The sequence below is a fragment of the Carlito syrichta genome, unplaced genomic scaffold, assembly GCF_000164805.1.
Source record: "Carlito syrichta isolate Samal-C Ts95f unplaced genomic scaffold, Tarsius_syrichta-2.0.1 Scaffold317439, whole genome shotgun sequence".
NCBI classification, from domain to species: Eukaryota; Metazoa; Chordata; class Mammalia; order Primates; family Tarsiidae; genus Carlito; species Carlito syrichta.
Genome location: NW_007261535.1, coordinates 21,852 through 35,416, shown reverse-complemented (window position 1 = coordinate 35,416; position 13,565 = coordinate 21,852). Strand labels below are relative to the sequence as shown.

At 53.5% G+C, this 13,565-nt stretch overlaps 1 protein-coding gene across 1 annotated transcript in view; it reads right to left on the bottom strand.

Annotated features, from left to right (window-relative positions):
- The window catches only part of ZC3H18 (zinc finger CCCH-type containing 18), a 65,450-nt gene that overhangs the window by 46,136 nt on the left and 5,749 nt on the right, over positions 1-13,565 (bottom strand). The window contains exons 2-3 of the mRNA XM_021707406.1: positions 9,175-9,782; positions 108-192 (exon numbers count right to left, since the gene is read on the bottom strand). Coding sequence (XP_021563081.1) covers positions 108-192; positions 9,175-9,768 — 679 coding nt within the window. The 5' untranslated portion in view covers positions 9,769-9,782. The remainder of the gene's footprint in view (positions 1-107; positions 193-9,174; positions 9,783-13,565) is intronic.

Here is a 13,565-nt window from a genome sequence, read left to right as displayed (position 1 = left end):
GCCCAGTCTGCCCTGAGAACAGACTTGGGCCCCGTCAAGGTGAGCCACCACCAAGCCCAGGAGAGCGAGGCCACGAAGAGGCTGTCCGTAGGCCCCTTACAAGTTACCTTTCATGAAGAATCGGCAGGTGGGCCGGGGCCTCACCTTCCGGTCGCTGGGGTCCTTCACCTCGCCTTCTTCCAGGTCATCATCCTGAAATAGAATGGCCGTCTTAGCAGAGGGGAGGGGACCTGCCAACCGGCACAGCTCCCACCACACTGAAAAGGGCACAGAGCCGGCTGGGGGCACTCAGATGCTGTCACAGGACCGCATCTCCGCCACTTGCCAGCTCATGTAGATTCTCCCAATCTCAGATTCCAATCTGCCTGACAGGGTGTGCAGAGCACCTGCTAGCTCAGGCATCACAGGAAGAACATCCCTGAAAGCACTCTGGGCCCACATGGGGCTCCTTAACAAAACTGGGTTTCCTTATGTTTCTCTTAATTAACAACTGTGGGCGGAAATGGCTACACTGCAGGTTTTGATATTTTGTACATTTGAAAAAAATCTGTAGAGCACAGTACTTCACGATCCTAAAGTTAAACACGACCTTCCTCTAATGAAAACCTTGGGTGGGAAGTCAGGTCACTTGGGTCGCCTATGTCACCTGGCCAGGAGTGTGGGCCCCCGAGGCTCCTTGTGAGCCCAGAGCTCCCACGCTGTGGCCAGCACACTTCAGAAGAGCCCAGGAACTTCACAAGGACCGAGGCCTAGGCCTCACCCATGGAGCCTCTGATGAACAGCTGAGGCCTAACCATGGCTCAGTGCCTGCTGGCAAGCCAACGCCTCAGGGCTATGCCCACTGGCCTGCAGGAGAAACTCCTTGATTGACCACCCTCAACCCATGGGCAACCAGCTGCCCTGCTGACGTTCCCACCATGTAACTGTGTCAGAGTCAGCCTGTCTGGGGCAGAAGGACTTGTCACCCCATCCCTGACTAATCTCCTAGTCCCATGGGCCCATCCTTGCGTCCACAGCATGCCCTTGTCCTGGCCACCACCCGCTCACTCCTGGCCGGCCCCACTCTCAACTGGCCTCCTTGCTGCCCCTGAGCTCCCAGCTGTGCTCTGCAGGACAAGGTGCCTTCTCCAGCCCACGTCTGAGCTGACCTCCCCATGACCAACGCATCTCAGTCTCAGGTTGAGGCTCAAGGCCCCTTCCCTGGATGGCCTCCCTGGCTCCCGTTGTGACAATCCTTGCACCCCCCCCCATGTACTGGGTTGCACCTGGACACCCTTGTGTTGGCCATGCCACCGCCTGCCCTGCTGAACCACAAGCCTGCCAGGGTGCGACGTGTCTGTCTACTCACCACCACCAAGTAGCTGGGCCCAGGCCGCGTCCAGCTCATGGTAAACACTTCATAATCATTTGCTGAATGAACAAATGCTGAACCCAACCCTGAGTTTATAATGACTTTAACTTTTTTTTTTTTTTGAGTTGGAGTCTCACTCTGTCGCCCAGACTGGAGTGCAGTGGCCGCCTCCAGCCACCACAGCCTCCACCTGCTGGGCTCCGGCGATCCTTCCGCCTCAGACTTCCAAGTAGCTGGAACTACAGGCACACGCCCGGCTAATTTTTTGATTTACTGTAGAGATGAGGTCTCGCCAAGTTGCCCAGGCGGGTCTTGAACCCGAGGGCTAAGGCAATTCACTCACCTCAGCCTCCCAAGGCACGGGATTACAGGCTGAGCCACCGAGCCCGGCCATGACTTTAACTTTTAAGGGTTATGTATTTGTAAGATTTCTGCCTTGAAATATTTGGCTACTAAAAAGTATTTTATAAAGAAAAGAAAGATTCCTGAGTGAGATCCCTCAAAAGAGCCAATGGAATCATTTTTCTGGAGAAATGATCAGAGAAGACACACCTCACTCCATACTAAGCCACAGGACGCCTGTCTCCTCTGGCCTTCCGTTAGTATTGTTTTTTACCGCTAGTCTCACAGTAACGAATACTACACTAAAACTTTAACATGGGCTGGGTGTGGTGGCTCATGCCTATAATCCCAGCACTTTAGGAGGCTGAGGTGAGAGGACTGTCTGAGCTCACGGGTTCAAGACCAGCTTGGGCAACTTGAAGACCTCATCTTTACAATAAGTCACAAAATTAGCCAGGCATGGTGGTACGTGCCTATAGTTCCAACTACTTTGCAAGGCTGAGGTGGAAGGATCGCCTGAGCCCAGCAAGTCAAGGCTGCAGTGGCTGTGAGCGTGCCACTGCACTCCAGCCTGGGCAACAGAGTGAGACTCCGACTCAAAAACAAAACAAAACAAAACAAACCTTAACATAGAGCTCTACATAAGCTCAGATCTAAGTTGAGAACACACCCTTCAACAACAACCACAACAAAAAATTTGCAGGGCTGGTGGTGGACACCCTGTAGTCCCAGCTACTCAGGAGGCCAGGCAGGAGGACTGCTTGAGTCCAAGAGTGCAAGGCTGTGGTGAGCTATGATTGTACCACTGCACTCCAATCTGGGTGACAGAGCAAGATCCTGTCTCTGGAAAAAAAAGGAAAAGAAAAAACAAACCAAAATTCATCTGAAAAGTTCAGATCCACTTACATCTTACTGCCTCATTTAGAACTGAGTGCACAGAGGTCAAAACAAGGACAGGACTGTGGTTTTTCAGGAATCAGGACTCCCAAAGGATAGTAGACTAGACAGAAATAGTGTGTGCTTCTGCAGAGACAATGTCATCAATATTCATAGCAGCAGAAAAGGAGAAACTAGCACCTGGAGTGAGGGAGCGGGCATGTGCACACGTGAGCAGCACACACACTGGGCAACTGACCGGCAGGCAGACAGGTGCAAGGTGACGCACACGGGACCTGACGCTGCCACAGTCCCGCCCACAACTGCAAGAGCCGGGCAGCATGGTGTGCTGCATCTATGGCCTCTCTTAGTTAAAGCACAGATGAAAACAACCCATCTCTCGGCAACACAACAGCATGATCTGACCATTCACTGAGCGCAGGCCTTTAGCAATGGGCAACTGAACAAGTTCTTGAGCCTCAGAGCTTCATGTGGGAACCTGGAAAGGGGCTCTGAAGCCAGCCCCAGGGCTCCACTCTCTCAGGGCTGCTGCAGGGAGCACGCGAGGTGTAGCCTCCAGGTCTCCCCCACACTGGGCCACACAGCACGCAGTAGAGGACACAGACAGGCCTGGGAGACAGCAGCAGGAACCTGATGGGTCTATGGCTAGGAGGTACCCATGAGGCTTAGCACACACCACATGGGGCAGGCCCAGTGACACTGCATGGAGCCCTGCCAGCCTGCAGGGGAGGGGGTATATGAGGCCTCTGGGGCATCAGTTCAAAGAAGGCGTGGCACTGTGGCCCACAGGGGTGCCTCCCAGCTCAGGGAAGACATGCACATGGACAAAGGTCACCAGGTAGAGGGCACCATCTCCTTCAACGTTAAGAGCCTTTAGTTCTTATCCTGGGTCCGGGCTGTGGTGGTGGGGTGGGCGTGAACACGCCACCCAACCGATGAGGGCTGCGCTCCTCTACAGAAAAGGGCTGCAGCACCCCTGGGTGTCCGGCACCAGGCCTTGACTCCACCACAAGCAGCAAGTCCTGCAGTGACCACTGGTATTACGATGATATGCATGGCCCACACCTCACACGATGCGCCAACGTGGTGACCCCCGGCAGTGACAGAGGTGGCTTCACTTGCTTCTGAGTACAGGCTTCCCTTTCTTTTTTTACAAAAACCATTGAACAAAGCAGGTGCAGTAACTCACACCTGTAATCCTAGCAGCACTCTGGGAGGCGGAAGTGAGAGGATTCCCTGAGTCCAGGGGTTCAAGAACAGCCTGGGCAACACTCGTCTCTACAATAAATTAAAAATTAGCTGGGCATGCTAGTGCGAGCCTGTGGTTCCAGCTACTTGGAAGGCTGAGGTGGAAGGATTGCCTGAGCCCAGCGGGTCAAGGCTGCAGGAGCCATGGGTGTGCCACTAAACTCCAGCCTGGGTGACAGAGTGAGACTCTAACTCAAAAAAAAAAAAAAAAAAAATCAATGAATGTGTATTACTCATGTAACAAGAAAGAAGCTCCTGAGGGGAAGCCCTGCAACAAGAAGATGAGGCAGAGGCGCAGCGTGGTGGAGCTGTGCAGAGTGTCAGGTAGGGGGGCTCGGGTATGGTCTAGTGCTCCCACCCTGTACAACCACCTCCCAGGTCGGTCCTGGACATCTCACCTGCAAGATGGGGTGAAAGCATGGGGCTACAGTCCCTTACATAAAAGTCCTAGGGCCTAGAGAGACAACAGGGCAGGTCTGAAACAGGACCCTTGACGGACATGGTGATCCCTCTGCGGAGGTGTGGGACCCTCCAGCAAGCGGGAAAACACAAGACCATAAACAACTGCAAGGCAGCATGGGCCAGGCCTGCCCCTGCAATTAAAATCTTTTGGTTCTCAGATGTCTTGGGGCCTCCCAGGTGAGCCGTGGCCGTGGCGCCCAGGCTTTCCTGCAGCTGTGCCGAAACCCAGCCAAGCCCAGCCCAAGACCCTGCTGATGTCGCAGGACCCTTCCCCAGGCAGTGTAGGCAGCTGCTTGCTGAGCAGGCCACAATCAGTACCCACGAGGGCAGGAAGGGTGCACGAGTTGGAGCCTGAGCCAGGAGGGTGCGAGACCTCATCTCTACAATAAATCAAAAAAATCTCTACAATAAATCAAAAAATTAGCCAGGTGAGAGGAATAGCAGGTCCAGCAGAGAAACGCAACACCACATGCAGAGAGGGCATGATGAAGGCCTCTGCATGCAGTGGGCTGAGGGTCATGACCGAGGAGCCGCATGACCGTTCACTTGGGACATGGTGCCATGCTGCTGCCTCTCTGAGGGGTCACCTGCATGTGCAGGAGCCCTCACCTAGAAGGAGGGAGGAAGACATGTATCTGCTCCTTCCAAAGAGACCTGGGTCTGTCACCTGCACATGCAGATAATGGCCGACATGGATGCAGACCAAGGAGTGGGCAGAGGCGAGGGCAGGCAGACCGAGCCAGGACCCGGGCCCGGAGGGGAAATTGAAGGCCTGTGAGGAGGGCTGGTGCTGCCCTCACCTCCAAGAGGAAGGGCAGTACCGGGAGGACACGCAGAAGCACAGGACACAGAAAGAACAGGCCCCCCATGCAAGACAGAGGGGTCACGCATGCACCTGAGGCAGTGGAGGCAGGACCAAACCCACTGCACCCGGTTCTCTCCTACAGGGCCTCCTGAACAGGCGAGCCTGGTGCTACAGGCAGCTGCCCCAGCCTGTGTACAACCTTCCCTCTGCACTGTAGCCAAGGCCTCAGGAAGCACCTGTGACTGAGGGTGTCCAGGCAGCACACCAGAAATACACACAGGTAATCCAAGGCCTGGGGCGCACCCTGCATGCTTTGGACCAAAGAATTCCAGGGCCAACTGGACAGTCATGGCCACTGCATCCCATGATTAGTTCACCTGCCCCAACTACCTGAAGTCTAAAGTGGGATGTGATGTGCTGAGCAGAGACTCGCAGGGTCAGGACAATAGTGCAGGGGCTCTTGAGCCCCCACCAGCTGCTCCCAGCAGGCCAGGCAGAGCCTCTGCGTAGAGCCTTCCACTGGACCAGGCCAGTGAGACCCTACCGGGACCCAAAGCTCCAGGGGCCTCACAATACCCGTCTTCAAGGGCAGAGAACAGCACACTTCTTGGGGGGGCATCCAGGAGGTGACCTCTGACATTAGGACTCTGCTGCAGAGCAGGGAGGAGGTTTCTGGAAGGGACACTTTCCAGGGATGAGCAGGAAAGGGGACCTGCCCAGGGCTGCTCAGGGATCCATATGGACTCCCTCTCCATCATGGATTCACTGCCAGAGGTTGGGCCTCCAAGGGGAAGACACAGAGTGTGGGTTAGAGACTGGCTGAGCTCATCGGGGATGGTAGGCGTGGAACTGACCTGAGTTAGAGCTCTCTGGGCACTAGCGGACAAGCGTCTGCGCTGAGTCCCTCTGTCGGTAGAGAGGGTCTAACACCAATCACTTGACTGCCCTTCTACCCACAGCCACTTCGCATCATCAAGGCTCACACCTTCAGGTACCCCAAGTACACCCCTGGGTGTGGTTCACCTCCTGCTCACGATTACAGGGGGTTGCCTGTGTGGGCCAAGCCCAGGAGACACAGGTGAAGCTGTCAGATAGGTCCTGGGCACAGCAAACGTGTGTTCTTGGGAGCAGGGGTAGGGAAAGCAATACATATGCGTACACACACATGCGTGTGCGCACGCGCAAGCCAGTCAATGGCAGGAGGCACAACCTACACAGAGGGGATACTTGAGCCACCATGTCAGTCAGGAAAGGTACCCAGCACAGTCAGGCAGGGAGCAGCTCGAGGAAGTTGGAGAAGCTCACGAGGCGGGTGCAGGCTGAGCCAAGAGCTCTCAGGGGCGGGGTCCGCGTTCACAGTGCCTGCTCGCCTGGCCAAGGGCTTTGTCCCCATGGCAGGGATGGGCTCTACTCTGTCCAATCACAACCCAGCCAGTGACACAGCTGGGCACACCCATGCTGCGTCTAGAAGAATGGACCTCTTGGGGCCATGAGGATCAAAAGCCCAGGTCGCAGCATGGGAGAAGCAACCTGCTGCTGAGGGAGCTAGGCTAGGCTCTCTTCCGCAGCGCAAGGCTTCCAGCTGGGCGGCAAGTCCCCGCAGAGGGCGCTGCACAGGCAGTGGAATAAGAACACACAGTGGAATGGGAGTGGCCACGAAGTCTCAGCGACTGCCAGTCCACGTCTTTCCAGGGAAGCACTCAGGTGCTCCAGGGCCGGCTGGTCAGGACCTCTGTGGAAACTGCTGGGTGTTCCCCAGGATTCAGGGATCTTCAAGGAGTCCCTTCAGGGGCAAGTAGAGTGCGAGAACCTGGCATGAGCCCACACACCCATGGTGGACCGCCATGCCAGAACACAGAGACGCTGAAGCTGCAGCCACCACACTGCACAGGCTTCTCCCAATCGAGGAGTTTGCCCCACACACCTGTTTCTCTGCCACCAGAGAGGAGATGAGATTTCCAGAAGTGGAGGAAGGTACAGGGCAGACATCAGCCCCGTATGGAGTTCCGGGATGCCCTCTCAGCAGCATGTCGGGCAGCACCATCATCCTGAACCAGCCCACACTCAGCTGTTAGACCCAAGGCCTGATGTTCAGAGCTGGCGACCACACTCACCCAGGGTCACATGAGCAGCCCTCAGCCCGCCAGCCAGGGTTGACAAAGCGGGTCACACTGGACATGGACCAACGTATGGAAACCAGCATGCTGCGAAGCACAGGCTTCAGAAGAACCTGTGGGGTTCTCACCAGCATCTGTGCCCCAACCCAAAACGCCTCCAAGACACTCCATACACCTGCCACTTCAAGGACTCCCAGGTAAGCACAACTTCTTTCCTGGGCCCTTCAAAAACCCCAAGTCAGTTCAATCTGCTCTGTCCCTCGCTCAGCTCCTTGGAGTTCTGAAAAGTGTTGCTTAGTAAAACTTCAAGGTAGTGTCCCTCAAAAAACTCATAATTACAGATCTTTCAGGCTGGGTGTGGTGGCTCATGCCTGTAATCTATATACTTTTGGAGGCCAAGGTGAATCACTTGAAGCTAGGAATCTGAAATCAGCCTGGGCAACACAATGAGACCCTGTGTCTAAAATAAAATTAAAAAACTAGTCAGGTGTGGTAGTACACACCTGTAGTCCCAACCACTTGGGAGGCAGAGACAGGACGATCACCCGAGCCCAGGAATTTGAGGCTGCAGTGAGCCATGACTGCACCACTGAACTCCAGCCTGGGCCACAGAGCAAGATCTTACTTCTAAAAATAAAATATGAGCCAGATTCGGTCGCTCAGCCTGTAATCCCAGCACTTTGGGAGGCTAAGGCGAGTGGATCGTCTGAGCCCACTGGTTCAAGACCAGCCCGGGCAACTTGGAGAGAACTCATCTCTATAACAAAACAAAAATTAGCCAGGCATGGTAACGAACGCCTGTAGTTCCAGCTAGTTGGAAGGCTGAGGCGGAAGGATCACCTGGAACCCAGCAGGTCAAGACTGGGGTGACCGTGAGTGTGCCACTGCACTCCAGCCTGGGCAACAGAGTGAGACTCCAACCCAAAAAAATAAAAACTAAAGTTCTCTTAACAAGATTATCTGCCATAAAAATTCAACCGAAGCTGGGCTCGGTGGCTCAGCCTGTAATCCCAGAGCTTTGGGAGGCTGAGGCAAGTAGATTGCCTGAGTTCACGGGTTCGAGACCAGCCTGGGAAAATTGGCGAGACCTTGTCTATACAATAAATCAAAAAACTAGCCGGGTGTCGTAGTGTGTGCCGGTATTTCCAGTTACTTGCAAGACTGAGGTGGAAGTATTGCCGGAACCCAGCAAGTCGACACTGGGTGGTTGGTGAGCATGCCACTGCACTCCATTCTGGGTGATGGAGTGAGACTCCAACTCAAAAACAAAAACAAAAAATCAACCTAGCCACCTGTAGGATCTTGTATTACTAGCACTACTGTCAACCAGAAGGCAGATGAATGTAGTTACAATCAAGCATGCAGGCTTTCTAGAAGCTGAGGCGCTGGGACCCACAGCCCACTTCTCTGGTGTTCACCGGGGTCTTTCAGGGTCACATCCAAGAGGCCTGGCCCAGCTAGTGTTGTCTCCAGAGGACAAGCCACAGGCAGGGACAAAAGTTCCCTGAAGAAAGATGCAGCTAGCAGGAACATCTTTTGTCCTTCCATCTCCAGAACCCGGTGGGGCTGAAAACCCACACTGGCTGCTGCAGCGGCTCCCCAAGGCCACTCAGAGATGGTGGAGACAGGAAGAAATGGCCTATTCACCCGGAAAACAAAACCCGAAGTCCAAAACCTAACAGCAGCAGATGAGGCACACTCATGCCACCCACCCAACACCGTGGGGCGGCCGCACACAACTGGCCTGTGGGAAGCCTGCACCAGAGCCAGACAGAGGAAAGCCCCGGAGCCAGCCGCCTCCCCCTTGGCTGCCAGCACCTCCTTTCCCACCACCCAGGGGTACCACCCTCTGCCTGCATGCCTATCTTGCCCATCTCCTGCACCAACACGCATCCTCCAGACACCCTGCCCCTCCCTGCATGCCCAGGCACCCCACGTGCTGTCATACTCACGTCTATCTCCCCGTCGTCAATTTCTCCATCGTCGTCCTCCTTCTTCTTCTCCTTAGCAGCCTCCAGGGGCTCCTTCTCTCCCATGCTCTGTGCACCAGCCTTCTCCTCCTCCTGAGGGCCACCCTCGCCCTTGTCATCGTCGTCCTCAGCCCCAGCCTTCTCAGCCTCATCCTCCTGTGTGGCGGGGGCTGGCTCCTCTAGGACCTCCTCATCGTAGTCTAACTCGTGCTCGTCCAGCTCCCGGGTGACCGAGGAGGCCTCGTCTCTGAGGTCACTTGTGCGGTCTTCCTCCCCGTCACGCCCCTCCTCGCATGGGGGGCTGGTTGGGCCCCTGCTCAACTCATTGGCCTCCGAGGCCTGAGACTTGGGTTCGCTCACGCAGTCCTCCTCTTCAGAGTGGTCCTCCTCCTCCTCCCGGTCTGGCGCCCCGGCTGCATGCTCCTCATCCTCCAGGTCAGAAGCCCTCCGGCCAGCTGCATCCAGATCCTGTTCAGACCCACTGTCCCTCAGAATGTCATCGTCTGAGAGGCCCTGGGGCTGCTCTTCATCCTCTGGAGAGTGAGGGTCCTGTCCAGGGCTCTCAGCCACATCCATCAGTACCCGCAGTTCTGCAGGAAAGAACACAGATCACAGCGTTTAGCAAAACAGACGGCAAGCCTGCCTGACCTCCACCTGGTTCCTCACTGACCGCAGGGGCGGCAGGCCCTCCTCACCCCACAGGCCACGCTCCGCTCAAGCAGGCCACCCGCCACTCCACCCCAGGTCTGGGTCTGCCCCGCTCAGCTGGTGTCAAGTGGCTCCATTTTTAGCAATCCGGCAGCAGGAGACGCCCAGTGTACCCCTTCTCCCCAAGGACAGTACATGCATTAACAGAAAGCAAGAGCCTACGGACAGCATGGGCAGGTGCATGGGCTTTTGAGAGCACTGACTCGAAATCCAAGAATATGCACATATGGGACGAGGCAGTGGATGGGAGGCACATGTGAGCACTCTCCCGGAGCCCTCCTGGGAGCTAAGCAGAAACCCGGGCCAGCCTCAGGGTCTCCAGGTATGGTGGCTTATCCTGCCAATGAACTTCTCCTGGGAAGCCCCTGATGCCTCATGGAACCCCGGTGCCCTCCACACATACAGGTTCCAGGGCCTCACCACAGTTCTACACCCCGGGAGCCTCCATGGGTCTGCAGGGCAGCACCCATAACCCAGGATCTCACACACCCAAGGCCAGAACCCCTGTTCCCATGGCCGTATGTGTTGTAGGAAAGAATTCTGCCAGGATGTTACACATTTAAGTAGTGTACTTATGTGAAAGCAGGGTCACCCTAGGAGGTTTCATTTCTATTTTTACTAATCTGGATTTAATGACAAAGTGGTCATTTTCTGGGCTTCCAACCTCAAAACTCATAGAAAGCACACAGTTCCTTGTGCTTCTGGGGAGATTACACGAGGTGGGAAAGGATGCCCGCACAGGACACTGAGAGCCCGTGGCCCACAGCAAGCTCCTGCCACCAACACAAGGGCTGGCAGGAGCAATGCTGGGCTCGGGTCACCTGACACTTCAATCTAAGAGGCTTCAAAATAAGGCACATCGCCTGGCAACTCAGCAAAATGGGGAAAGGGTTCATTCAACCCAAGGTGACCACAGGCTCAGAGGTAGCAAGTCATACCACCCACGCTTAAGTTATTTATATAATTACATACATAAAAAAGTAAAAACAGACATCCTTTAAACACACACTTTTAAAAGGACAACCTGTTTAAAGACACACAGTATACAGAGTTGACACTGAAACCTACAGTTAAAACACCTTTCTTGCTATTAATGGAAATTATTATAATTAAGCACACATTAGAGCAAATCACTTAAAATCCATCATTTTATAAAAACTAAAAGGTCAGAAATAATGCAAATATGTAATCCCGCGCCTTTGGGAGGCTGAGGTGAGTGGATTGCCTGAGCCCATGGGTTCGAGACCCACCTGGGCAACTTGGCGAGACCTCATCTCTACAATAAATCAAAAAATTAGCCGGGCGTGGTAGCGCGCGCCTGTAGTTTCAGCTACTTGGAAGGCTGAGGCAGAAGGATCACAGCAGGTCGAGGCTGCGGTGGCTGGGAGCAGACGCTACACTCCAGTCTGGGTGACAGAGTGAGACTCCAACTCAAATAAAAAAAATAAAAAAAAAAAGAAATAATGCAAATATACAAACCAACCAATCCATTAAAAGTTACTTAGAAGTAGAGAGTTTTGAAAACGATTCACTTTTTGGTCTAACAACACTCTCTAGTTAACATCCAGAAGTAGAACTACTGGAAGAAATTATTAAAAGTTTGTTCTGGCCAGGTGTGGTGGCTCATGCCTGTAATCCCAGTACCTTGGGAGGTAGAGATGAGTGGACTGCCTGAGCCCAGTCACGACCAGCCTGGGCAACTTGGTGAGACCTCATCTCTACAATAAATCAAAAAATTAGCCAGGCATGGTGGCGTATGCCTTTGGTTCCAGCTACTTGGAAGACTGAGGCGGAAGGATCGCCTGAGCCCAGCAGGTCAAAGCTACGGCAACTGTAAGCATGCCACTGCACTCTAGCCTGGACGACAGAGTGAGACTTTGACTCAAAAAGAAAAAAAAAAAAGTTTGTTATAAGCTGGGTGTAGGGGCAAGGCCTATGGCCCAGGCTACTCAAGAGGCCAAGGAGCCCAGATTGGGCAACACAGTGAGTCACCATCTCTTAAAAATAAATAAATAAATAAAAAAGGCATACTCCACTGAAAATGAGAAACTGGAGGAAGCTACCTATCCTCACAGTTGTCTGATCTCCAAACAGCATCTGTGCAGTATTCCTGCAGCCCAAGGCATCAGTGAGCAAGAACAGCCACAGGGACCGGCAGCTACTCAAGCTCTGTCCTCTCACTGGTCAAGACCACGAGTCTGGGGTCACAGCAGTGAGTCAGAGACTGGCCATCCCTACCCCCTTAGTTGGTGGTATTAATGGCACTCTATATCTGCCTCATACAGTTGGTATTACACTGTTTTTTGTTTTTGTTTTGACAGGCATGAGCCACCGCGCCCAGCTGGCTCATTTCTAAAATGAATTTTAGAGCAGCCAGCAAAGTTTTCAAGCAAAGTATATTTAGAAAGTAAATAAGAGAAACAGAAATTGACTCACCTTCCCAAGGTAGGCACCAAAGCTAAGAAAACATGGTGGCCATAGCTCAAAGAGCCATGTGGACACATCAACGTTTTACAAAGCAATGGCCTACACTGCATGTTTTCAAGTCTTCCTCACAGAAGGGCAGGGGCTCTCCCTCTCCCCAGTGCAGCACCAAGCCCAACTGCAGCACCGCACCCAGCAGGATGTCCTTGGAATGAGCTGGTTACGGAGCCTCACACACCTCAACCAAACTTAACAAATTCAGTCTCACTTCTTACAGTCTAGTGGCAGCCTTGGAAGCAAAGCTATCTCATAACCAACCATTGTGCAAAACTCTTTACACTCTGATGTCCCTTTCAGGGACATAAAGAGATTGCCGGTGATTACACAGGACAAACTTATGCCAGTGCAAATTTTTCAAAAATGTATATTTCCTTGAAGTTTCCCATTCAAATTGCATGAAAAAGCAAATAAAGAAACGGAGTACAGACTGGGCGTGGTGGCTCCCACCTGTAATCCCAGCACTTTGAGAAGTAGAGGTGAGAGGACTGCCTGAGTTCAGGAGTTCGAGACCAGTCTGGGCAACTTGGTGAGACCTTGTCTCTACAATAAATCAAAAAATTAGCTAGGCGTGGTGGCGTATGCCTGTGGTACCAGTTACTTGGAAGGCTGAGGCGGAAGGATCACCTTTCAAACCCGGTAGGTCGAGGCTGCAGTGGCTGTGAGCATGTCATTGCATTCCAGCCTGGGTAACAGAGTGAGACTCCTACTAAAAAAAAAGAAAGGGAATATATACTGAGATATGATCGATCAGTTGAGAAGTGGTTTTCAGGAATCACGAGTGCGTCTTTCCACATCATCTTAGAAAAACAAGTCAGGCTTGGTGGCTCAGGCTTGGTAATCCTGCGCCTTGGGAGGCTGAGGTGAGTGGATTGCCTGAGCCCGCAGGTTCAAGACCCACCTGAGCAACTTGGCAAGACCTCATCTCTACAATAAATCAAAAAATTAGCTGGGTGAGGTAGCGTGTGCCTGTAGTTCCAGCTACTTGGAAGGCTGAGGCGGAAGGATCGCCGGAGCCCAGCAGGTCGAGGCTGCGGAGGCCAGGAGCGTGCCACTGCACTCCAATCTGGGCAACGGAGTGAGACTACAACTAAAAAAAAAAAATTGTCATTTATTGTCCAGTCTGTTTTTCTTTTCTTTTTTTTGAGTTGGAGTCTCACTCTGTCACCCAGACTGGAGTGCAG